This window comes from Phlebotomus papatasi, chromosome 1 (genome assembly GCF_024763615.1).
Source record: "Phlebotomus papatasi isolate M1 chromosome 1, Ppap_2.1, whole genome shotgun sequence".
Lineage (NCBI taxonomy): Eukaryota > Metazoa > Arthropoda > Insecta > Diptera > Psychodidae > Phlebotomus > Phlebotomus papatasi.
In genome coordinates this window covers 101,063,750-101,089,513 of record NC_077222.1, presented here as the reverse complement: position 1 = coordinate 101,089,513, position 25,764 = coordinate 101,063,750, and the positions used below count along the sequence as shown (strand labels likewise).

The following is a 25,764-nucleotide window of genomic DNA, read 5'->3' as shown; positions in this document are numbered from 1 at the left end:
GAACCAGCCTTTCTCTAACCCTGGCAGAAGTCCCCAAAATGCCAAAATGAAATACCCATCAGAAACCTTTTTTTCTCCTCAGATGACCCTCTGATAAAAATCAGTTTTGTCAGGGAAACTTTTTTACACAACCAACCACCCCTCGCAATGTTCTCTCTGGGGCAATTTCAGCACTCTCCCCCATGAGCCTTCAAGGCTTGAAAATAATGTGGAAAATTCATTGAAAAAAATAAACATAGTGTCGGAGAGCTTGAAAGTTTTTTGGGAAAGTACATTTTCGTGTGCATATATTGCCGCAAATATAATTTTGAGCAGGAAATAGTGTTTGCCACCAGAAGCTATAGATCTCTGCAGTATGTGACCATCTTCAGCAGCACTATGGGGAGGTACAATCGAAATTTGGGGCAAACACATTAGGGCGGTTGAATTTCAACTGAGGGGACGATGTTCGTGCAGAAGCACAAGAATTAAATCAATTCGAGGAGAAATGTACTCAGAAACTGACTTTCTGTGGTCTTTTGGGGAAAATACTTTGGGCCTTTTGGGACTAGAAGTTCAACCTCATGCGCTCGTTGAAAATGGAACCTCAATATACTATACAGGAATTCGAGGTGGTCACATGAAAATGCATGAGTAAAATTTTTTTTGTCAGGAAATGAGATTAGCATATCTTTCTTAAATAACCAAACCACAAAGGGAAAGGGCTTCAAAATTAAAAAATCATATTTAAATAAAATAAATTACAATTTTTTAACGGAGGTGCCTAAATCATTGCTGAATTTATTATCCGCAGTAGGGGAAGGCTTTCAGGTTTCGCACATACTCAGCTTGGAACCTTCTTATAATTTCCTATATATTCCTTTAAGAAAAATTAGGTCAAATCTAGGATGATTAACTAACGGATGGATAATTTTAATTCACAAAAGGTATATTGTTCTTAAATTCTTTATAATTTTTTAGCTTTAGATCCCACAAAAATAAATATAACACGAAATGGCAGCCACATATACAGAGAATATATTTTTATTGAATTTAAAATTTTACTGGTGGTAAAAATAGAAAATTTTTCAGAAAAATTCAAAAAAAGCGAATTTTACGTCTTTTTCATAAAGGTTTTAGGAACTATTATACTCGTACAATCATTATAAATTTTGTGCTAATACCATAACATTAGATACTCTTTCATTTGGTAAAAGTTTTAAAATGATTGCATTTGGTTTTATACCAAAACTAAAAAACCACTAAAGAAAAAATCGATCGGACGACATGAAATTTTGTTAGGATTATAGTAGGTGAGATTGTTAAGAATCTCACCTAATATACCACATTTTTGTACGGAAAATGTATGAGAATGCTCTGCCCTGGGTCAGATCTATTAAAGGTATAGGGGAAAACTACGCAGTTTTCGAAGCCAAAGTGTGTGCGAAGGATGAAATCCGTCCCCTATTTCTTACTTCAGAATAAAGCTCATCCTTTTTATAAAGTGAACGATTTATAAATATCTTTTTAATGAGCTGACCTATATAAAAATTCTCTTAAAGACTGTCTTCCATTATAACTTTCTAATGACTGTTGCATACCATAAGAAGTCTTAGTCAATATGTGGAATATAGGCGACACTATAGAAAGATTCTGTAAAAGTTCTTGTGAAAAGTACCAGACATTTATAATAATTTATTTTGAATAGGGTAAGTGTGCCAAATTTCGGCAATGAAAGCGCCAAAGTCTCAAGTTTGAAGTGTATAATATTTTTAATACAAATTGTTTTTTTTTTATTACTTCTTCTTAAGGAGTGTTGCTTGGAATTTTGTAGACAGTTTATCGTTTTTATTTTATCTAAAATCATTCTTAATACATTTTAAAATGAGCAAAAATGTAGACACAGCTTTAGTTGCCTACTTCGGCCACCTTCATCTCAGTTCCTTGCCCTTCCAGGAATTCTTTCAAAATCTTTTTCACATCATATTTCAAAATCTTTTTCTTTATCAGAATTTTCACTTAAGAAAATCCCATTTGGAAATATTTTAAACATTTTAGAGAATTGTTTTTGGTACTGTTCTCGTCATTATAATTTGAGATGAAAAAACGGTGTAGAATACTATTGAAATGTTCCATTGTCTTTCATATTAATTCGCTTTTTAGTGATAAACCAAGGAGTTTCTAAATGATTCCAAACATAAGACAATAGAATTAAAATTAATAACTTTATCCTAATATTTACGTAAATTCGTGAACAATATTATTATTAAAATGTTTGAAATTAAATGCAGTGAAACTCCAATAGTGTATACGCTCTTAGTGCTGTTAGCGCTTATATTCCTGCATTATTTGAAACCCTTTATGTTGTAAATATACTAGTTTACTCGTCGAAAGTTATCTCAGACTTTTAATTAATTACAGTATACTGCAGTTTCCGCGGTTACTCTGCAAATGTTTATTCTTGCATTAAATATTTATATTTTAGTAATTGGCAATACAACCTAATCAATTTTCTAAAATAAATAAAAATATGTTGTAGAACTAAAACTTTGAAAAATATATGAAGAGAAGTGAGATTTCGAAATAAGAAATAAGGAAAATAAGGAAATTTTCCATTTTGAACTTTAGTTAATAAATCTAACTAAAATCATGAAAGCTACTGTCATAATCTCAAATCATACAGTAGTTCGTATTTGAGTGTAATGATAATGAGTAAAATCTTTAAACGGAGAAAAAAAACTTCAAGTTTAGCACAAAATTTTTCGCTTGTTTGAAAATAAATATGTTAAAAACAGATATAATTATGTCAGTATTACATATTGCCCAACGCACAATTACTTTTGTTTTGTAAAAAATGTTTTCAGAGCTTCCTGTGAGAGGGACTGAGATCTAGATCTAGTTATCTCACTCTCTCTCATAGAAAATTTTGAGAACAAAAGTTATTGTGCGTTGGGCATATTACTTTCTGTGATATAAATAACAAAGTGGTGTATACTTTTTCATAATCTGTCTAATCTTTCAATATAGTTTTATAAAAAAGAAACTAACAGGGGGCTAGGCTAATTTATAGCAAGGTCGAGTGATAGAGTACTAGCTCTATAATACAAGTGTCCCGGACGCGATTCCACTTTAGATCATCAGGAATTTTTCTGGGAATAAAGGCATTTATCATAGTAAAGTTGCAATCGCGCACTCTGTACCTTGGATCAACACGAATTTAAAGATTTTATAAATTGTGAACTACCACAATTCATCCATGTAATATTTAAATGGTAAAAAGTAACGAAGTTACCTCTAAAACATCCGAAAATAAAAGACATCTATACTGCCGTTTTAGAAATAAGCCAAAAAATATGGTTTTGCAGGGGTAAAGGACGGTTAGAGGAAAAAGGAAAAGAAACCGTCCGAAATAATGTTCACTCATACGGGGGGTGGGGCTTAAGGTCTAGTTAAAAAATAATTTCTGAAAAAAAACTATTCAATTATCGGTATTTAACTGATACATTACCGATGAAGACCGATGCAACGGGATTTGAAATCTCATGACCTTTCCAAAAATCCAAATTTAATCAAATCTGTTAAAAAATGAGCCCTCCAAAGTACCTTTGAACTTCAATAATTCAAAATGATAATTATTCCGGTCATAGGTATGTTTGGACGAAATGTTCGCCTAGGCTACCTCTGAAACATATCCGAAAAAATAGAGGAAATCTATGGTGCCGTTTTCGAAATAAACCAAGGTTTTAGAAGGGTTAAATGGGGTTAGGAGAAAAAGGGACAAACCATCTGGAGAGTCTAGAGATAATGTTTTTTTTATTGGGGGTCGCCGAAGTTATCGTTTAAGTTCCAGAGCAGTGACAAGTTGGAAAAAACGGATTATATAACTGTTCTCTCTTTGACTTCAAACAGTAAGTGTTGCAAGATATAGCTAGATGTTTGCCAAGAGTTTTCTAAAATTTCGTTGTCCTTCTATGGCTTCTAGGGTAAGATGGGGTAATTTAGAATCAAGTCTAATTTGGAACTATGAATTTCTAACAATTTTAAACTTTAGATATAAAATAAAAAAAAACAACGAAGAAGTGCTCTTGAATGTTCTTCGTGATTTTTTTCCTCTTTGATCATCTAAAATAATAATAAAGTTCCAAAATTGCAAAATAGACTGGTTCCAAATTACCCCATCTTGCCTTATTTTACAATTATCCATAAGGGCCAAATTTTAATAATCTGTAATGGCTAAGAAAGTCTTCTTTTTGGGTACCTCAGAGTCCCAAAAGAAATGAGAAAGTTAAAGCCAGAAAAAATGTTGTTCATTGTATAGTCATTATTGCTATATTGTATAGTCATTTTTGTTATATGTATAGGAGAAGTGGGTCATCTTTGAAATTAGAATTTTTCACCTATGTTTCAGTGGAACTGAGCCATATCATGAGCCTTATCACGATAAGACTCAATCTTATTTACAAATAGGTGAAAAATCCTAATTTCAAAGGTGACCAACTTCTCCCTAGTCCTCATTCTTTATTATGTAATATGGGCATCAATTAATAAATTATTATTTTTAAACTTATTAATGACCTAAATAGTATTCCAACTTCAAACAGTTTGAAACAGAACGAGTGGTCCACCACTTGGCTCATTCAAAGCTCGAGGATTACCATTAGTCCCCTATAATTTCTAACGAGAAACTTTATGAAACTTATGTTTATGTTTATGCACTGAGAGAAATCCGAAAAAGTTAAAATAATATTCTGGAAATGTTTATTTTACCCTGCAGTATTGATCCGAAATCGGTGTAAATATTATGCTTTTTATGTGTATAGGGGTTAAAGTTACCCTTTTTCATGTTAATTTTACCCTTTAAAAAGTGTAAAATTAACATTGGAAAATGTTGATAGATTTTTACACCTTTGTGTTAAAGTTATGAGGAAAAAAGTTAATCGCACCCCCGTTTTTTTCTCAGTGTGAAACTTAAGCATACAGCATCGAACTAACGAGTTCAAGCATTCAGCAAAGTCCTGTCTACTTCACCACGGTATTAGTTTATAAACTTGAAAATTCAATTAGCACGCATTACTCTCACTCTCCTTTCTGCACAAACTTCTGTATGATGATCTAACTTGATATTATATATTTTTTTTTAATTTGTAGTAAAGGTTCCTTCTTCAATTAGGTGTGTGTTTCCCCTAAAACCACAAAACTTTTCACATTTTATCTCATTAGGACTACGAAGCACTCAGGGCTTTTTGGTGCCCTATACAGAATAACCACAGTTCACAAAACCACTACACGACATTCTCGGTTTTCAGTTGTGGTATGTTTTGGCTCCTGAAATTCTGAATGGATATTGTCCCAGGATGTGGCACGGTCTGAACAAAAAAAAAGAAGATAGTTCACCAAATGCTCAGGTACTTTTAAGTAATATGAGTGCCACAGTAATTGGGAATAGCACCTGGTTGTTGTAAGATGGAGCAAGTGGTCGCGTGCCACGGGGATAGAGCACTATGTAGCACCCTCCAACTATCATCCCCCGTCAATTGGCCCAATTATTGTGAATCGAACGCATACATGCTCCCTTGTGCTATTCTATTTTATTGGTCAACTTGGGATGTCGTATTTATGAAATACATATAGAGATGCATCCCTCTCTGCTAACAATATCGCATGCGCCAACATTTCATACGCGAGCTCTATATAGTGTGACGTTTGTAGAGCGCAATCCTTGGGTATTCTTGAACTGGAAAATACTGCAGTGATGGAATAATTTATAGCTATATGTATAGTATATCATATTCCGATGAGGGGGATTCATTCAAAAATTTTTGTGGCCCAAAAAGAAAAATATGAAAGAAAAAAAATTGAAATGGGGTACAAGATTTGATTGGAGCCCAATTCGCGGGTACACTTTTGGCATTGATGGAGCAAGAAGGTGCGATATTTTGTCTCACTCCCACTTGGTCGTACCACGTATATTCGAGGCGAGAGCCCATCGCAAAAAAAAGAGGCCCCACGGCATTTGGGGGCCACCAGAGAAAAATTTGTGAATATAGAAACTCATTGATCAAAAGCTATAGCAACTTTTCCATCACGACCGACTGTATTGACACAATGAAGATGGGTCTAATACTTTGTGGTTTTTATCCAACCAAAATACAATAATACTTTTAATTCCGCCATTACTGAATATTATCAAAATAAAGCAAGCACGATTGTAGTCTAATTTTAAACAGGCGTGAAGATGTGAAATTTAGCAAGTGCTATTCAGAGGACAGAATAGATTAATGCTGTATGATTATTTTCTACTAATGTAATACTTCTTCCTGTGTCTGGGACATTGTGATGTAACGCAAAAAAAAATTCCTGCAATGTGATAACATATTGATTGCACTTCTCGATATTACATTTTTTTTTATCCACCTCTGCTTATTTTTCTCCTCTTCTTTTTCTGTTTTTTTTTCTCTCACTCTCTCTCTCTGTGCCTTCCACCAAGAAAATCCCCTTTTTTATCTCGTGAACAGGAAAATTATCCTCAGCTCTGCAACCTTCGCCTTGCGAACTTTTCACATGAGCATGAGGTGCAAAATAATCCAAAAGACTTTTTTTTTCACCTCACATTTGACAATCAATAAAATCAAGCATAGAGAAAAACCAATTTTCAGCTACATGAAAAAACTCGTGAATTAATTCATAAATTGAATTATGCACATTGGTTGAAAACACAAAACAGTCTTTGAATTTATTGCACTAATGTTAAACGAATCTGTTTATTTTTTTCCTTTTTTTTAACAAAACGACGCTTGATTAAAATTACACGATTAAAATTATATCACAGTTCTACGACTTGCCATTTGGATATTTTAGATCACGATTGAGGGGACCGTGGCGCTCGTTTGACACTAGCAGCCTTCATCAAATCTACGTTGAGTTGCCAGATGGCGTGGTGATTTGCGCAATGGCCGACTATTGTCAAAACAAAAACACCCACATTCAACTTTGTAGTTGTCATTTGAGAGATAACAATAATAAGCATTTAGTTTTAGAAGTTTTTACTGGATCTGAAGAACTTCAATCCTACATAATATAGTAAAAAATTGACGGAAAAACAAGACCTTTCTCGATTTTCACAAGAGGATGTATGTCCTCTTCATTTGATATCGTAATAGGACAAGAAAAAGTATGCACGGGGGGGGGACACATGGTTGTACTCCTCCTGCTACAGGATATCTAATTATAATTAAGCACTTTCTCTTGTCGTCCTAGTTCCTCTTCAAAAGACAAGAAGTGTAAACGCAAGTAAAAGACTTGCGAATTCTTGGTCAGTTGAACTGATTTATTGCCAAAAATCGATCACCTTTTATACACAAATTTTGCTTATACACTAACAATTTGATTATTGAGGGGAAATTAGAAATATTGGGAAAATTGTCGGGAAATCTTAGATATTGCCGGAATTTATACTATTTACATTCATATAAACTAGCCGTTAATTAATATCACAACACAAAATATATTTTGATCTTATGCCTTATGCTTTATTGCTTGATCCCGTCTGACCAAGGAAGCGTGGATTATAGCCTCAATTAGTGTAAGTGTGCCAAATTCCGGCCGGCTTGCAATTTCGGCCACCTTTTTTGTTCCTCGAATTTCCATGAACTTTTAGATTTTACGTACTCTAGACATTATACAACGTAAAAAAATAACAAAAAATGTAGCTTCGACGAACGAGATGACGTGAAAAAGATATTGGAAGAATTCTCGAAGGGCAAAGAACTATGAGAATAAAGTTGGCCGAAATAGGGCACCAAAGCTATGTCTATATTTTTATTCATTTTAAAATGTATTTAGAATGATTTTAGAGTAAATAAAGACGGTAAAATCTTTACAAGGTTCCCAGCAACACTGTTTCGGAAGAAAGAATAAAAAAATCAATTTGTATTTAAAGTATTACATTTCAAACTTGAGACTTTGACGCTTGCATGCAACTATGCCGAAATTTGGCACACTTAGACTAACCCATATCTTTCATACCTTACTTTTAAGAAGCTCCCATACAAAATACCCCTTACCAAATATACGTGAAGGACACTGTTTTGCGTTCATGGTGGTGAGTAGCGGAACTACGAAAATTATGTTGCCGGCCTTGTTGCTCAGCTGTCAGTGACAAGATGGAATATTTTCCAATCATTTTGTTTTTAAAATTCTCGCAAAGATTCTCATTGATTTTAGTGGTTTTTTTTTTTATAATAATAAATGTGCGTGGGTTTAGCTTTAATGGCTCACGGCTGGGTCCCCCTTACCCTGTGTCAGACGGGATCTTGCAATATAAATCTTTCATTCATTCATTTTCAACCGCTTATCCCTATTGGGGTCGCGGGCCCATGACATCCAAATTAGCAGCCCACGCTTGTCGATCCTCCGCCACTTCAGGAAGATGTTCGGATTCGATCAAACTGAAGCAGTGCCGGTTCTATGACTTTAACCATATTTAACTTAAGCAGTGCGAGTTTTATGCACAATAATGATCGTTTTTGAATAAAGGGATATTAGGGTCGGAAGTGGTGTACAGGAGAAAATGAATTGCTTGGAAGTCTTTGGAAGTGGGAGTGCTCAAATATAAAGTTTTTTTGTTGTCTAATTATGTATTTTTCAGATTACGTTACTTTTAGTTAAGATTTATAATTCGAGCGGCAAACTGAAAAGTTTTGTTGAAATTTTTAAGTTCGATTATGACAGTAAATGGAGCAAATAAACTCAAATTTATTATAGATTAATCGTGTTGTAATTTTTCCGAGGAAACACTAAATTCAGGACTTTTACCAAATGAAGGACGAAAAGATGCGTTTGTTAGATTAATTTTAGAAAGGTCTAATAACAATTGAAGAAATTGGATAAAATGTTGGAAATCAATAATAATATCGTATTACGCTATTTAGAAAAGCTTGTATGTGTTTAAAAACTCGTTTATAAATATGACCGCTTTTCTCCTGATAAGGTACCATCAGGAATCGTTAGTGTTCCTTGGACCGAAAGGCTCTATCCCGCGTATCGGAATCCTGAAATAAAATGTATTTTTAACTAAATGTATTATGTTGGTTTATTTTTATCTACAGAACCAATTTTTTCTTCCAATTTCTAAGAAAATTGTTATTAATTACCTCATTTATTGAACTGTGTAGTTTCAATATTTATACAAATGAAATTACACTTTTTTAGAGACTCTATTTTCCAAAAGTACAGTCTCTTAGGAAAATTCAAAATATATTGATACCCCTTCATAGACCCCTTTATCTGGCGCTAGAAAATCAAAATATAAGACAAATTAAAAAAAAAATATATATATATATATATATATGTGTAAAAATTTTTTTTTAGATTTTTTTTTTAAGTTTTGCTAATTAGATTGTTCATCAGATTAAATAAATTTCCGATTTCTTAGTATGAGAAGTGCATGGGAGTGAAAGAAGTGCTGGAAGTATTCCCACATTTTCGAGAGTGTTGTGAAGTTTTGGAAGTGCGAAGGCCTCTTCCATACAAATCGTGGAAGTGCTTGGAAGTGGTGTACACATTTTCACTCAAATATCTCCCCCTTGATATTGCGGCCTTATTTTTCGCGTTGTGTGTTTCAATCCCCTGTATTAAGAACACAAAATCCTTAATTTTTCCTGCCCTTCTGGTTGATTGGCTCTTTCAATACACAAAAACAGCTAAATAATTCTTGATCAACTCTTCTATTTGAAACACTTTCCTTTAGTTTGAATTTCTGGGTAAACGATAATCAATAATGTAGACAATATATCACTGTATTATATTTACATTGCAATTATTACAAATGTTGCAAACACAGGAATCGCAAGTTCTTTTACGTGTCATTATATCAAAGACTGTTAAAAATAACCTATGTGTATTACTATAAGAAATTATTAAAAAGTATTTTTTTTTTTAGATTTTAAAAATTGATTGGTCAAGTCATACTATTTCTCTATTTGCAAATAGTGGAAAAAATGTATTTTTATGTCTCATTGTTTTACATGTTTACTAACAATATTAATTTTGGTTCCATCATTATGTCCAACGCACAATAACTTTTGTTTGTAAACATGTTTTTAAAATTTTCTATAAGAATGAGCGAGATGACTAGATCTAGATCTAACTCATTCTCATTGAAATGTCATGTTGGGCATTACGTTAAACGTTCTATTATTACGTGACTGTTTTTCGCGATTGTTTTTTGAGGAGAAGGAAATGACCAAGCGGATCGATTTAAATCTTCATGCGAATGCTTCAAAATCAGCTCGGCGCTCTTTTGTTTTTGTATCTGTATCTTCAAAAATACTACGAATAGGGTAATGTGTGGTATTTCGGGACACTTTTTAGCACATTCAAATTACAAACAGCACAATGACTTCTCAAATTATTTTTTTCTTTATTGATACGAATATTCATTTTCCTTATTCTATCCACAATGAGATTCTTACCCAAAAATGTTGAAAAATGCACAATTTTTTATTCAAAATAGCAAAAATGTAAAGAAGTAAAAATTGTGTATTTCGGGACAGACAAAAATCGCTATTAAGCAAATAAATGTCACTTATCCTAACTATATTTACCATTAAGTAGAAGGTCTAAACTTCACTCTTTCATAAAAATTTTGTTTAAATTTCAGTTACTTAAATCGAAAAAAAACTCAGCACTGTTTATGTTGACATATGCAAAATTGACCACACTGAAGGTTTTGTAAAAAGTGGAATGTGATACTCACAATTCACGCGTATTTCACACTTTAAATTACATAAAATTTCAGAAGTTTTATGTTTGTGTGATATGTAAAGAGCTTAAAATTTCATATAGAACTTAAAAATAATAAGAAAATAAATATTTGAATGATTTTTGATGTGTCTAGAAATACCCATATTATGTCCCGAAAAGCACCTTGTCCAGAAATACCACATGTTATCGTAGGCTTCTAAAATTTTTATGATATATTCTTAGATAGTTTATGAATCTATTTAAGTAATAAGAATATATAGACCTCTTTTGACCTTGTAATTATGGCAACCTCTTAATCCTTCCAAATTAAGTAAGAATTATCTGACGGGTGCAAAGTTCAAAGTATCCTTTTACCTGAGTTTCAACACTGAGTTTAGTAAATATTATATTTACTAAATAATATACTTTTATATTTTATTTAAAATAATTCTATTTTTTTAGTCAGTTACGGAACGAAACGTATCTTATTTCTTCGGGATAAACGGGTTAAACAAATAAACTTTATTTTTCATAATTAACCAACTTTATTAATTCAATTGAAATTAATTATCCTTAAGGTGTCACTAATCCTTGAAATCAGCAAATATTTAAATTTATTGCATAAGATTGTTTAGTAGTACAAAAGGAGTAAAATTCGTGGAAAATGTGAGCACAGATTAAACAAATAACGCCAATTCGATGAATGAATTCAATTGTAACCATCACGATTATTCAGATATAGACTTTAGAAGTGCTAAATACGAACCCGCTCCCTGAAGGATCTGCAAAATAAAGCTTTAATATACTCTTTTTATATTAACTTTTCCTTTCAAATATTGCAACTTTTGTAAAAATTCAGGATTTTGACCCATTTGAGATTTTGACCTATTCGGGATTTTGGCTTTCTGGTTTTTGGCCAGCAACATACAAAACCCTGGTTCTAAAACCGTAAGGACTACTCACCGATGACAAAGTTTTAAGAGACAATTCGAAGAGTCCCATGGTGAAGACTACACCCTTTCTGCCCTTCATCATGCACGGAATAAGATATTTCCTATGTTTGGGAATTCCTTCGTACCAATTGGATTCGTAAATCCCAAAACAAAGGGTTTGACTTGAGTTAACGAGTATATCTCCACTGCATGTTAGTACGTAAATTTGAGCAATTGTAGCGCAGCAAAAAGCACCAAAAGCTAAGGTCTTAGTTATATCCGGAACCTAAAATACTAACAAAGTTATAACCGAATTTTAAGAGTATTTCGAAAGCATCAAACCTTTATAACCGTGTAGAAGCAGGTGCATATTAAAATAGAATCAAACAGCATAAAAGGAAATACGGCATTCTTTATCAATTCCTGGAGCTCATCACAAATATCCAAGATTCTGTTGTGATATCTAACAATAGACGAAATTTCAGACTGGAAGGACCCATCGTTTTGGAGAGAAAATTTAATGGCCTTAAATCTCTCCCGGACAATATCAAAATGAGAAGAAAGATAGAAGCAACTCTCTAGAAAGAAAGCATCAAATCCACATCCCCCGAATATATCAATCATTGCTTCAAAAAAGAAAAGTGTAGAGAAAATATCATATCCTGGCGACGTAATAAAAACTTCATGGATGGTGATGTTAAAAGGAGGAACCCAAATTGCAGAACCTGTTCTATATTGCTCTAAAGCCGAGAAGACTGGGGGAAGAAGGAGCCACCTGACAAAAAACTTATTAATTTTCAAAAAACAATTTTGAAACAACAAACTTACCAAACTATCCCACAACACAACGTTATGAAATTAATCAAAGATACAGCATTGACGAAAGATTTATGCTGCAGCAGAAACTTTCTTTCATCTTTGGTTGCTAAAAACAATTGATTAAAATTGTTAGAAAAAGACTTTGATAAGAAAATTTTGGACAGACTCACTGATATCCCACAAATCCTTAAGTTTATCATAGAAAATCGCAAATTTTTTAATTTTGAAAAACGTAGTTGTTATTTTGAAATTATTCACAAAGAATCCCAATACAGCAGTTGAATTTGACACCATTAGATCAACATCCGGATACATGTAAAACATATTTAAGGTGACACAAACAAGTATAAGTTCCAAGTTAAGAAGACTAATAAATGCCCAAATTCTCTGAATAATTGTGTTTCCTTTCACATCCAAAGAGAATCCATGGGGCCTAAAAAATATTTTAGCGTAGTAAAAGAATTTTGTATCCTCCATTGTGTCCTTGTAACTGAACTTTTTCAAACAACGTCTTGGTTTTATATAGTAAAAGTTTCTTGAGATAATTACAGGGTTTGTGCACTTTAACTGTAATGATCCAACTAAATCTGAAGCTTCACAAGAATACGACAATTTCATTTCAACGACTCAGAATATAAGTCGAACAACTCGATTTTTTACAAAAATTGTTTTATATGCTTTTTGGATACTCCTTTATAGCCTTTAACTACCCTGTGAATATTGTACTTGAAAGATAATTACTTTTAAAGTTACAGTCGAGTTCCTCAAATTTAAACGACGACGGTTGAGTTCAAAATGTAAAATTTGAGGTTATGTGAAGAAAGTTTAGCATGGAGTCTGAATTAGAACGATTTTTCTCTGGTATTTCCCCAATATTATCGTATTATATTAACTTTCGCAACAAATTCTATTTATTTCACAATAAACTACACTGATATATTCTCTAAAATTGTTTATCTTAATTTAGGGAAGGTGCACTTCACATGAATTCGGTTACATTTTTGAAAATATCGTTCAAATTTGAGGAGTGAGAAATGTCATCTATACCCCCCAAATGGTCAAATTTGAGGAACTCTACTGTATAAATATTTTAAATCTCAAAAATCCTACACTCTGCATGTAAAATCTCAGCTTCAAATCGTTTTCCTGTTAAATTTGCCAACTTCGAGTTATCCGTTTCTTATTCTGAGCGATCGATTCCTAATTTTTATTTTTAAAACTTGATTATATTATTATTGTCCATACTTCAAGTGGAGGAGTCTCTCGAATTAAATAACGAAAATTTTCTAATCATTTAAAAAAGTCTATTAAAATGTTAAAGAATATTGATTTTATTATTATTTTTTAATGAAAAATATTGATTTTATTATTTGTCTCGAAACCTAATCAAAATATGCAGAAATTCAGTAAGTTTCCGAATTAAAAAAATTTGTTGATTAAAATAATGGTACTCTAAAAACCTTTATAAAATTTCAGTAAAGTAAAAGTCAATTTAATTTCTTGATTTTATAAAGCGAGTGAAATAAGGAAACCCATAATTTTAGCGTTTGGAAAATTGATCTACCTAATCATTCTTGAATTCAAGAGCGTTCCTTCAAGAACAAAAGTTTCTGGAGTTAATTAAAACATTTGAACTAATTAATTTAAAGTTGTACTCTTTTCTAATTATACAGAATACATTGGTGTAGAAACATATAATTAATAATATAGCAATGTCACCAGAGTCGTTATAGTGATTAATATTTTAATTTAGCCTTTATCAAGACGTCAAACCTCTGGTACTCCAGTTACAGAGAATTAAGAAATTAATTCTAAAATTACCATAAATAGAATTTCATGGAATTTTGGCTAGAAATAATAATGTGAAAAAATAATATCATATTCTAAAATAGAATATCTCGATTGAATTACGTGTTACAGGTTCACATTCACGTTAAGTTCCCTCGTTCCCCAGATATATTTTTTTGGGATTTATAGTGTACCAATCGCACCGTTTCGACTTATAATTTCATACAACTTTAGATTTTAAACCCAATCTTTGTATAAAAAATAATAATAATAAATGAATATATTGGCAAAGTCCGCTTATGAGGGGGACAATTTGATCTGGGCTTGTTGGATACAACAAACCAATTTTAAATTTTCTCATTTTGTGCCTATCCAAAAATGAATATTTAAATCTACATGTGAAAGGTTATTTATGTCCTAAGAACATGGAGTACAAGGAGCCTTGTGATTTTTTCGAGATATGAATTAATAATTAAATAAATTGGCATTATGAATCATTACACAGTCAGTGCACCAAAATGATTTTATAGTGAAAAACCCGGAAAACGATTAGAACTTTCTTGTTCTTTTATCTCTCCTAAGCATTGGTCCCCTGGAGAAACTTATATGTAGGTCATCATATCAAGTTTCTGAGATATCTTAAGGTGAAGTTCTTTAAGAAATTGGTAGAAATATTTTAGGATGACTTGTAGAGCAAAGCTCTAAGAATATTCTCCTGGAACAAACCCTACTCCTATCTCTTCATTCTCCCATATTTTCATCATAAATCCTTAAATGTCCTTGAAATCCATAAAAAGGATGCACGGAATGGACTAGCATCCTTCATATAAATATTCTCCTTGAGAAGAGAGCTAGGGTCACTAAAAATCAGAGAGTTGTACCAAGTATGGTTGCCAAGAAAATTCGGAATTAAATAATTCTGAAATACCTTGAAGTGAAAATTTCTGAGGAAATTATTATTTGATTAAACTTATCTCAAAAACGATACATCCTAAGATGTTGGTGTCAAACGATTATTGATAGAGGAGGATTCAAGGAAGATTTACTTAGAACAAACATTCCTCATTTTCCCTAAAACTTTCCAGTTTTAATTATAAATCTTTAAATATTCTTCAAATTCATGAAAAGGATTGTGTGGGGGGGGGGGACTTGTTTCTTTCACCAAAATATTCTCCTTGAAAACAGATCGAATCCAAGATCTGACCCTAAATTATCCCATTGAGGTATTAATTATAAGGCATTCTGGTGTTGATTCTATGCCATTTCGATATTGAATTTAGGGTATTTTGGCGTTGAGTTTATCCCATTGAGGTAATTGTGTTTACAACACTTCGGTATTGATTTTATCACACTTTGGGATTGATTTTTAGACAATCCGGTATTGATTATACTCCATTTTGGTATAGATTTTAGGATGTTCCACTGTTGGGTCAATCTCATTGCGATATTGACTGCATCCCTGGGAGACCAGGATAAATACTTTAATAGATATAGAATCGATACCACAGTGGGATAATATCAATACCGGGGTGTCCTAAAATCATTCCCAAAATGGGATAGAATCAATACCGGGAAAACCCTAAATCAATACCGAAGTGACATAAAATCAACACCAAAAGAAACAGAATCAATACCAAAATACCCTAAAATCTATACCAAAATGGAATACAATGAATACCGGACCACCCTAAAATCGATACTGCAATACTGCAGTGGGTTTAAATCAATGCTACAGGACCTTGAAATCAATAATGATTTATACTGAAAATTAATGATTTTTTGTTACTGAAACAATGACAGAGAATTTCTTAAATTATATACCAAAATACCCTACAATCCTTCAATTTAATACTTACGATGTATTGGAGCCCTTAGTGTATCCCATAAATGTTCTGACTGATATTTAGGCTTAACAGCCAGCACAGTCCTGAGTGTTAGCGTAACTCTAGATATGGCTTAGCGTTATTATATTCAAAATAATAATTAATCTCCATTTTTATAAATTTGTCGATAAGAAGTCTCTCGGCCGAGAGACAATCAAAATAACGATTTGACTACGTTCGCATTAGTTTCCCACTAAGCCGTCTCTCGTCTTCATCCGTAAGTCTGTCCATCTAAATCTAAATAGACTTAGGCTTATCCTCTAGTATATTTACCGTGTAATATTTGGTAGTAAAAATTAAACCAATAAATCACTGAAGATTAGAATCATCAATTAGAAATTCTTTTTATAAAATTCCTTTAATTGACTTTACTGTCAAATTTCACGAGCTAAATATTCTCAGGAATGAGCCTGATTCTATTTAGACCCTAATACAATCTCCAGGACTAATGCGCCTAATGCCTTAAACACACTTGCGACTAAAGCCGCGAGATATTTTAACGTAATTATAATCAAAATAATGATTTGACTAAATTCTCATCAGTTTTCCACTAACTAAGCCTTCTCTCGGCTTAAGCCAAGAGACGGATTGGTCAGAAACTGATAAAAATGTAATCTGATCATTATTTTCATTATAATCACATTAAGTCGTAAGTGTGTCTAGGGTATAACTTAACTTCTTTAATGTTTAAGGTAAGGTCTTTAAAAAAATTAATTTATTGGATAACGATTAAGTAAAATTTATGAAAAAAAAGAAAATATTGAATATTATTAAAAAAAAATCCTCCAGGAACCAGGCTAACCTCTAGTCTGAAACCCTTGCCATAAATCAAAAGAGAACATAGAGATTTTTTTTTAAGTTAAAATCTGTGTTGAGGAGATCATTCCTAAAGAATACACTAGAATACTTAAAAATTGTAAAATCATTCCTATCTTTATTAACGAGGCATCCCTTTGTGTCGTTAACACTTGGGGGATAAATTGCCATAAGCCCTGTAGCTCAATTTATTGGTCTATCAATTTCTGAAGACCCTTGAGAGCCACTTTGAATATTAGATGGATTTCTTAGAGATATTTACAACAAGACATCAAGGGAATTATCTGCCGAGATAAGATTGTCCTCTACCCCTTGCTTCAACCTCTTGGCTATCAACAGCTAATTCACATTGGAGGAAAATCAAACTCCCCAGGTAGCATTAAGTATTTATTGAAAATTTTACCACTCTTTGAAGAATTAGTACCCGTTTCCAGCTCAAATAATCTTGCAAAGTTGTTGGGGGGAACTTGAGCACCTTTGAAATTTGGCTTTTTCTTCTATTTTTAAATAGAACTGGGCCTTACCTTGATATGATATACCTTCATAAATCAATTGTGAAGCTAAATTACATTATTATGATAAGCCATAATTTCTTTTAGAAATATGAGAAAAAAACCAATTTCAAAGGTACCTCATTTCAAAGTTGCCCCATTTCCCCCTATAGATTCTTTCTCTTGGAACTCAAACCTTCCGAATGAAATGTATCACTTATATTCTGGAACTAGAATATTTATAAACTTTATTATTCCACAGTGAAATTTACTTTTTAATATGTTACAACTGTTTTGAAATAAGTGAAAGCTTCTAGGCCACGCACACACTCTGGCTTAGAACTCTTTATATTTTTCCAATATTTCATTAAAAAATCTGACCTATACATGGAAATATGTTTTAATAGCCATAAAGTCACACATTTCCTGAAAAAATAGATCAGATTCATTAAAGGAAGTGTTTGAACATGGAATATGTGCGAAACTTGAAAGCCGTCCCCTATAAATTAATTGTAGAATAACATTGAGTGCTGCAAGAGTAAAATTCGTGAGATAGTGAATAGATTGACAAGTGAACACATTCTAAATAGAACGAATACGAGCATCACAATTAATCAGATATGGACTTCAGAAGCGCTATATAAGAACCCGCTCCTTGAAGGATCTGCAAAATAAACCTTTAATGTATCCCTTAAAACTAACATTGAAAGGATATGGTTCTAAACCGTAAGGACTACTCACCGACGACAAAGTTTTAAGGGACAATTCAAAGAGTCCCATGGTGAAGACAACACCCTTTCTGCCTTTCATCATACACGGAATAAGATATTCCCTATGTTTGGGAATTCCTTCGTACCAATTGGATTCGTAAATCCCAAAACAAAGGGTTTGACTTGAGCTAACGAGTTTATCTCCACTGCATGTTAGTACGTAAATTTGAGCTATTGTAGCACAGCAAAGAGCACCAAAAGCTAAGGTCTTAGTTATATCCGGAACCTAAAATACTAACAAAGTTATAACCAAATTGAAAGAGTATTTCGAAAGCATCAAACCTTTATAACCGTGTAGAAGCAGGTGCATATTAAAATAGAATCAAAGAGCAAAAATGGAAATACTGCGTAGTTTACCAATTTCCGAAGCTCATCACAAATATCCAATATTTTGTTGTGATATGTAACAATATCCGAAATTTCAGACTGGATGGATGCTTCATTTTGAAGAGACAAGGTAAATTTAATGGCCTTAAATCTCTCCCGAATGATATCAAAATGGGAAGAAAGATAGAAGCAACTCTCTAGAAAGAAAGCATCAAATCCACAACCGCCAATTATATCAATCATTGATTCAATAAAAATGAGTGTAGTAGAAATGCCATATCCTGGCGAGGTAATAAAAACATCGTGAATGGTGATGTTATAAGGAGGAATCCAGATTGCAGAACCTGTTCTATATTCCTCTAAAGACGAGAAGACTGGGGGAAGAAGGAGCCACCTGACAAAAAACATATTCCTTTTCAGAAAACAAAATACAAGTATCAAAGTCATCAACTCACCAAACTATCCCACAAAACAAACTTATGAAATTGATCAAAGATACAGCATTGACGAAAGATTTATGCTGCACCAGAAACTTTCTTTCATCTTTGGTTGCTAAAATCAATTGATTAAAATTGTTAGAAAAAGACTTTGATAAGAAAATTTTGGACAGACTCACTGATATCCCACAAATCCTTGAGCTTATCGTGAAAAATCGCAAATTTCTTAATTTGAAAAAAAGTAGTAACCATTTTAAAGGTATTCACAAGGAATCCAAACACAGCAGTAGAATTCGACACCATTAGATCAACATCCGGATACTTGTAGTAGATGTTTAAAATAACCAAAGCCAACATAACTTCCAAGCTAAAGAGATTAAAAAATGCAAACATTCTCTGAAAAACCCTGTTTCCTTTCACATCCAAAGAGAATCCATGAGGCTTAAAAAATATTTTAGCGTAGTAAAAGAATTTTGTATCCTCCATTGTGTCCTTGTAACTGAAGTTTTTCAAGCAACGTCTTGGTCTTATATAGTAAAAGTTTCTTGAGATAATTACAGGGGTTGTGCATTTTAATTCTAATGATTCAACGAAATCTAAAGCTTTACCAAACTACGACATTTCCGTTTATAAAATGGGTTGTTCCAAAATTAGTATTATTAATTTATTTCAATTGTAAAATTGAAAAATATTGCAGAGATTTTAGTAATTAATTAAAAACCGCTCAAATTGTAATTCTACGAGAAAGATTAAAAAACATAAAGTTACTTAAAACTTTTGCAACGGGCTTCAAAAAAAAAAGAATTAATGAGATTGAAAAATTTCTTTAATTTTCCTTTATTCTTAAAGCTAATCGCAATTATTTAATATATCTATAAATACTGCTATAATCTAGGTTAGCTTGTAGTACATGAAATTAATATCATAAACCGGGTTTAAGGCTGGAAGTTTAGCCTGTCCCCTTTTCCGGAATGTTTTAAAATAACAAAGTAGTGTAGGGTAAGATGGGGTAATTTGGAATCATGTCTAATTTGGAACTTTGAGCTTTTCTAACTATAGGGAATGGCTGTAGTTGGTTTTAGAACTGGCTATAGTTTGTTTGGAAATAGCTATAGGCACGTATCGGCATCTTTGCGTCTACGAGAAGTCCTTAGTGAATACTAAACCGCGGACCACCCCAAAACCCGTGTCTCCTGGGTAAGGAGGCCTGTGCATCAGGTTTGCACCCTGTTGTCACAGTAACCTGTCAGCAAAAAAACACAACAAAGAGCCTCGGATGTCGGACGGATTGCACCGGAAACGACCTACGCGAGACAATGGACAAGCTGTTGCTTCAACCGCTGGTCCCGGGGTCGGAGGGCACCAGAGTAACGGAAGAGGCTCTGGAGTGACATCAGGTTTGACAAGCCTACCACGACGACAACGGCACTTCAAAATGGCTACATGGAATATCTTTTCACTCACAGGGAAGCACCAGGAGCTTAAGAGCGAAGCAAAAAGATTCCAATTAGATATAATTGGTGTTTCGTCTACTAAGCAAAGAGGTAGTGGAACTGTGGATCTTGAGGAAGGGTGGCAACTTTTCCTGTCCGGAGTGGCACCGGAAATGTCTGCACAGGCGGGTGTGGGGATACTCACAAGCCCTCGGCTGTCAGACAGGGTTTGTGATGTCTGGACACACAGTGGGAGAGTGATGGGTATCAAGATCAAACTTGAGAGATCTTCCCTGGCGGTGTTGCAGGTGTACGCACCGAACGCATCGTCAGAGTACCCAGCTTTCCTAGATGAAGTGGAGGAAGTCCTGAATAAGGCATCTTCTGAAGCGGATTCAGTTGTGTTGTTTGGGGATTTCAATGCCCATGTTGGTGTTGACTCTGAGACATGGAGGGGTGTGATTGGGAAGAACGGGGATAAGAGTGAGAACCCGAACGGTAAAATGTTGCTGGATTTCTGCGCAATCAAAGGTTATTCGATCATGAATACCTTTTTCCAGCACAAGGAGATTCATAAATACACCTGGGAAGACACAAAACGAGGACTTAAGTCAATAATTGACTTTGTCCTGGTTCCCGGTGTTGATAGAAGAATTGTCCAAGACGTTCGAGTTTTTAACAGTGCTGAACTGTCAACTGATCACCACCTGCTCTTTGCAAAAATTAACCTCAACGAAGATCCTCCCGCTCTACCTAAGGGTAAGAGCAAAGTGCTTAAATGCATTAGGTGGGAGAGTCTCAAGAAGAAAGACGTTGAGGAAAAATTTGTGAAGGGCATACAGGAAAGGTTTGAACAAATTCCACAGTCTCCTTCTGACATAGAGGCTGAATGGGCCTGCTTCCAAACAGCCATTTTGGCCTCGGCTACAGAAGCTTGTGGCGTTAAGCGCATTAATGTGACGAACAACGTGAAACGGTCATCTTGGTGGGGAACACCGGGAGTAAAAGAAGCCGTTGGAGAGAAAAAGAAGGCTTACAAGTTGTACATACAACGTAAGGATTCTGATTCTCGTGATCGTTATGTTGAGGCGCGAAAGGCTGCAAAGCTCGCAGTTAAAGCCGCTAGAGAGGAGGCGTGGAAAAAGTTCGGTGAAAAGCTGGAGCTTGACTATAGGTCGGCAAACAAAACTTTCTGGCAAACAGTCCGAAGACTCCGAGGGAAGAAGAGCAATTCCATCCAAGGAGTAACATCCAAGAAAGGAAATCTTCTGACCAAAGAGGAAGAGGTTTTAAATCGCTGGAAAGAGTACTTCTCAGAATTGCTCAATCCTCAGCAAGGCACTGATGATGACGTACCCACGAGTAAAGGCAGGGAGGAAAGTAGTCCTTCAGAGAGTGAAGTCCTGTATGCGATTAGTAAATTGAAGGATGGAAAAGCTGCAGGAATTGACGAAATACGTCCCGAAATGCTAAAACTCATGGGTATAGCGGGTGTCAATTGGCTCACGCGTGTCATTAAGGTGGCTTGGCAAAGTGGGAGAGCACCAAAGGACTGGCAAGTTGGGGTCATTGTACCCATATTCAAGAAGGGAAACAAGAAAGATTGCTCCAATTATAGGGGAATTTCCCTTCTGAGTTTGCCCGGCAAAGTGTATGCCAAAATCCTTGAGAGAAGATGCCGAGAAATAGTCGAACCCAGACTGGGTGAGGAACAATGCGGTTTCAGACCTGGTAGAAGCACCACGGATCAGCTTTTTACCCTGAGGATGATTGTCGAAAAGGCTTGGGAGTATGCAATTCCACTCTATGCTTGTTTCATAGATTTGGAAAAAGCATATGACCGAGTACCGAGAGAACAACTTTGGGATGTACTGCACGAGTACGGACTGGATGAAGAATTGGTAGGAGCCATTCAGTCATTGTACAGAGACTGTAGTAGCTGTGTTCGTGTAAACGGATCCAAATCGGAAGGTTTTCAAGTGGGTGTTGGACTGCGTCAAGGGTGTGTTCTATCACCATTGTTGTTCATAATATACATGGACAAGATTATGGAACGCAGTCGGGGGCGGAATGCGATTCGTATTGGGGATTTCAGGGTGAGCCATCTCCTCTATGCAGATGATTTGGTTCTTTTTGGATCTTCCGAAGAAGAGCTTCAACGCACACTTGACCGATTTGTAAATGTTTGTGCTGAAACAGGTATGAATGTGAACGACAAAAAGTCGGAGGTAATGGTGATTTCCCGAGAATCTGTGGGATGCACTCTACATGTTAGTGGAGCCTCATTGACACAGGTGAAGAAGTTCAAGTATCTCGGGGTGTTATTCACGAGTGATGGTAGGATGGAGGCAGAACTCTCGTCGCGAATCGGTCAGGCTTCTGCAGTAATGAGGGAGCTTGGCAGAAGCGTGTTGAGGAAGGTCGAGCTTAGTCGATCGGCTAAATTATCGGTTTTCAAAGCTGTGTTCATTCCTATTCTCACCTATGGTCATGAGATTTGGGTAATGACCGAAAGGGTAAGATCGCGAGTACAAGCTGCCGAGATGAGGTACCTTCGAGCGGTAAAGGGAATCACTCGTAGAGATCGAGTGAGGAATGTGGCCGTTCGTGAGGAACTAAGAGTCGAGGAGCTGCTTCTTCGGGTTGAGAGATCACAACTTCGATGGTATGGACATGTTCAACGCATGAATGAAGAAAGATTCCCCAGAAAAGCTATGCAAGCCATTGTGAGGAGACCTCGGCCTCGAGGCAGACCTAGGACAAGGTGGCTGAATCAAATTCAGAATCTTGCCTTGGAACGCCTCGGGATCGAACTCGAACATCTTCCTGAAGTGGCGGAGGACCGACAGGCGTGGGCTGCTAGATTGGATGTCATGGGCCCGCGACCCCAATAGGGATAAGCGGTTGAAAATGAATGAATGAATGAATGAATGAATGAGCTTTTCTAACAGTTTTAAATGACAAAAGGAAAAAACAACGAAGAAAAAACTTACTAATCATTTTCTCTTTGATCATCTGAAACAGTGGAAAAATCTCAAAATTCCAAAATAGACATGATTCCGAATTACCCGATCTTACCCTAACTGTACAAAATTTCGCCAAAAACTTGCAATTTCGGCCACCTTGCAATTTCGACCAATTCTTTTGTTCCTCAAATTTCCATAGATTTTAGTTTTCGTATAATCTAATGATAAATAAAACTTGAGGCTTTGTTTGTCCCAAACTTTGAGGATTTAAAAAACAATCTAAAGTCTATAAATTTAGAAATTTGTTTTCAAATCTACACTATTTTTTAGTAAGCAATCTAGGTTTAGTGTTAAAAATAGAAACTTTGTACAGACAAATCCAAGACTTAAAAAAGAAACCTAAGTCTTTTTAAATAAAATCTAAAATATTTGCTAGTAGGGGAGACCGGGGTACTTTTAGCCAGCAAATGAGGCTTTTTTTCGCGCATGAATTGTGGAAAAATGATAAGGTTTGTCTAATGTTTTTATGTTTCATAAGTAGCATTAAGATATTGGCTATATGAAACAGTGTAGTTTAAAGCTCTAAAACTCTTGAGTTTTCTAGAAAGGATAATGAAAAAAGTATGACATATTGGCTACACTTGCCCCGACCTGGGTAGATATAGCCACTTTCAGGGTAATAATTGCCACCATTTTTCCAGACGAAATTTTAAACTGGAGATACCAAATATTGTTTCGCTTGATTATCAACTGAAGCCCACTGATGCTAAATATGTCACTTAAGTTTAATGAAAAAAGGCCTTAGCCGACTTTTTTATGACATTCTTATAATTGCCGCAAAATTGATGAAAACATCCTGAAAAAATCTATTTCACAAATTTTTCATCCGAATGGCAATATTGCTTGGAATATCAATAGTACTTTTCCATCTAACATTTATCCATGCATTAGTGAAAAATAATTGATAGTTTTATCCCGCCACGGAAGAGTGGCTACAACTGCCCAGAGGGCTGTTTCAGTGTTTATCATCTTATATAAAAAATTGGATAATTATTATCCAAGTGAAAAATATTTTTTAATTAGGTTTATTAAACCAGAAACGAGGTAAAAATATGAAATCTTGACTAGAAACTCAGAAAACCAAATGCTGGGCCAAAAACTGTACCATCAAAATTACAATTTTATATCCCTTTTATAAAAATGCTTCTAAATTGTAGGATAACAGGATCAGACTTACAAATATTTCTGGGAATATGTTGATGTGTTCCTGCTTTCATTAAAAAAAAATACTTTGCTCAATATGCATTTTAAGGGAAACGAGAAAAATCCACTGTCTACTTCTACTCCTGACTAATTGTACCCCGGTCTCCCCTACGTTTTCAAAATACCACATTCAAAATCTACTAGTTCTCTTAAGACCATTGTAAAGTTTCCTTGAAGTAAAAGTCATTTTAATGTCTTAATTTTATAAAGTGAGTAGGACTAGTAAACCCATAATTTTAACATTTGGATAATTGATCCACTCAATTACGGAAATTCCTGAAGTTGAAAGAGTAAAACAGTTCATTAAAGAACAGTTTATTGTAAACTCTTTGACAAAGAATAAAAGTTTCTTGGATCAATTAAAACACTGGAACGAATAAATTAAAAGTTGTACTGTTTTCTGCCTAATTATATTGAATATGGCATATGCGCATACCTATTAATATTAATGCCACCGAAGTCGTAAAAATTAATATTATTAAGAACAACATAACATCATGTAAACAGATTTTACATAAAAAGAACGTCCAAAAGATTGAAAATTTTATCTGTAATTAACGAGCATCATTTTCTGAATTATAAATAGGGTTTTAATAGAATTTCTTGCAAAATTTGTTTTTCTTTTTTTTTGAAAATAGCGTCTATGAAGTAATTAACATAGTTTTGATATGAAATAATCTAATGATTTTCTATGGTTGATTTTAAATAGACGTTTAAACTTCATAACTTATCAACTTAATGTCAAAAAAATGGTTTTACATTATCAAAAGCACACAAAACATGAGGCAAAAACATATTCAAACTTCGGTAATGCGATTATTTAATGTTGAAAATATAATGCAAAAAATAATGCAAAGAGTTTTACATTGCGATAACATTAGCATTAGCACATCTTTTTCTATTTATTAATTTTATTTTCTAAAAGCCGAAAACAGTAGTATATTTTTTTTCTTATTTTAATTGCCATTTCAAGCGTTATCTCAGGAGCCGTATCGCTTTCAACCAAATACTCATAGAGTAAGTGTGACGATTACTTGTCATTATCGCTTAAACTCGTATGCGGTTTTAGTTGAAGAGTTATATTGCAATTAATTACAATTTTTGTAGAAAATTATTT

At 34.1% G+C, this 25,764-nt stretch overlaps 2 protein-coding genes across 8 annotated transcripts in view; one reads left to right on the top strand and one right to left on the bottom strand.

Annotated features, from left to right (window-relative positions):
- LOC129810112 (cytoplasmic polyadenylation element-binding protein 2) overlaps nt 1-7,726 on the bottom strand; it is a 55,096-nt gene extending 47,370 nt beyond the window's left edge. Inside the window, exon 1 of one of the 7 annotated variants that reach the window (XM_055860392.1) lies at nt 6,291-7,726. The gene's annotated coding sequence lies outside the window, so the exon portion shown is untranslated. The remainder of the gene's footprint in view (nt 1-6,290) is intronic. The other 6 variants (XM_055860391.1, XM_055860390.1, XM_055860397.1 and 3 more) reach the window with 6 other exon arrangements.
- A 12,535-nt stretch (nt 7,727-20,261) lies between these two features.
- Nucleotides 20,262-25,299, top strand: LOC129809662 (uncharacterized). Its single transcript, XM_055859682.1, has 2 exons — nt 20,262-21,834; nt 25,286-25,299. The coding sequence occupies exons 1-2, from the start codon at nt 20,262-20,264 to the stop codon at nt 25,297-25,299; spliced, it is 1,587 nt and encodes a 528-aa protein (XP_055715657.1).
- The last annotated feature ends 465 nt before the right edge of the window (nt 25,300-25,764 follow it).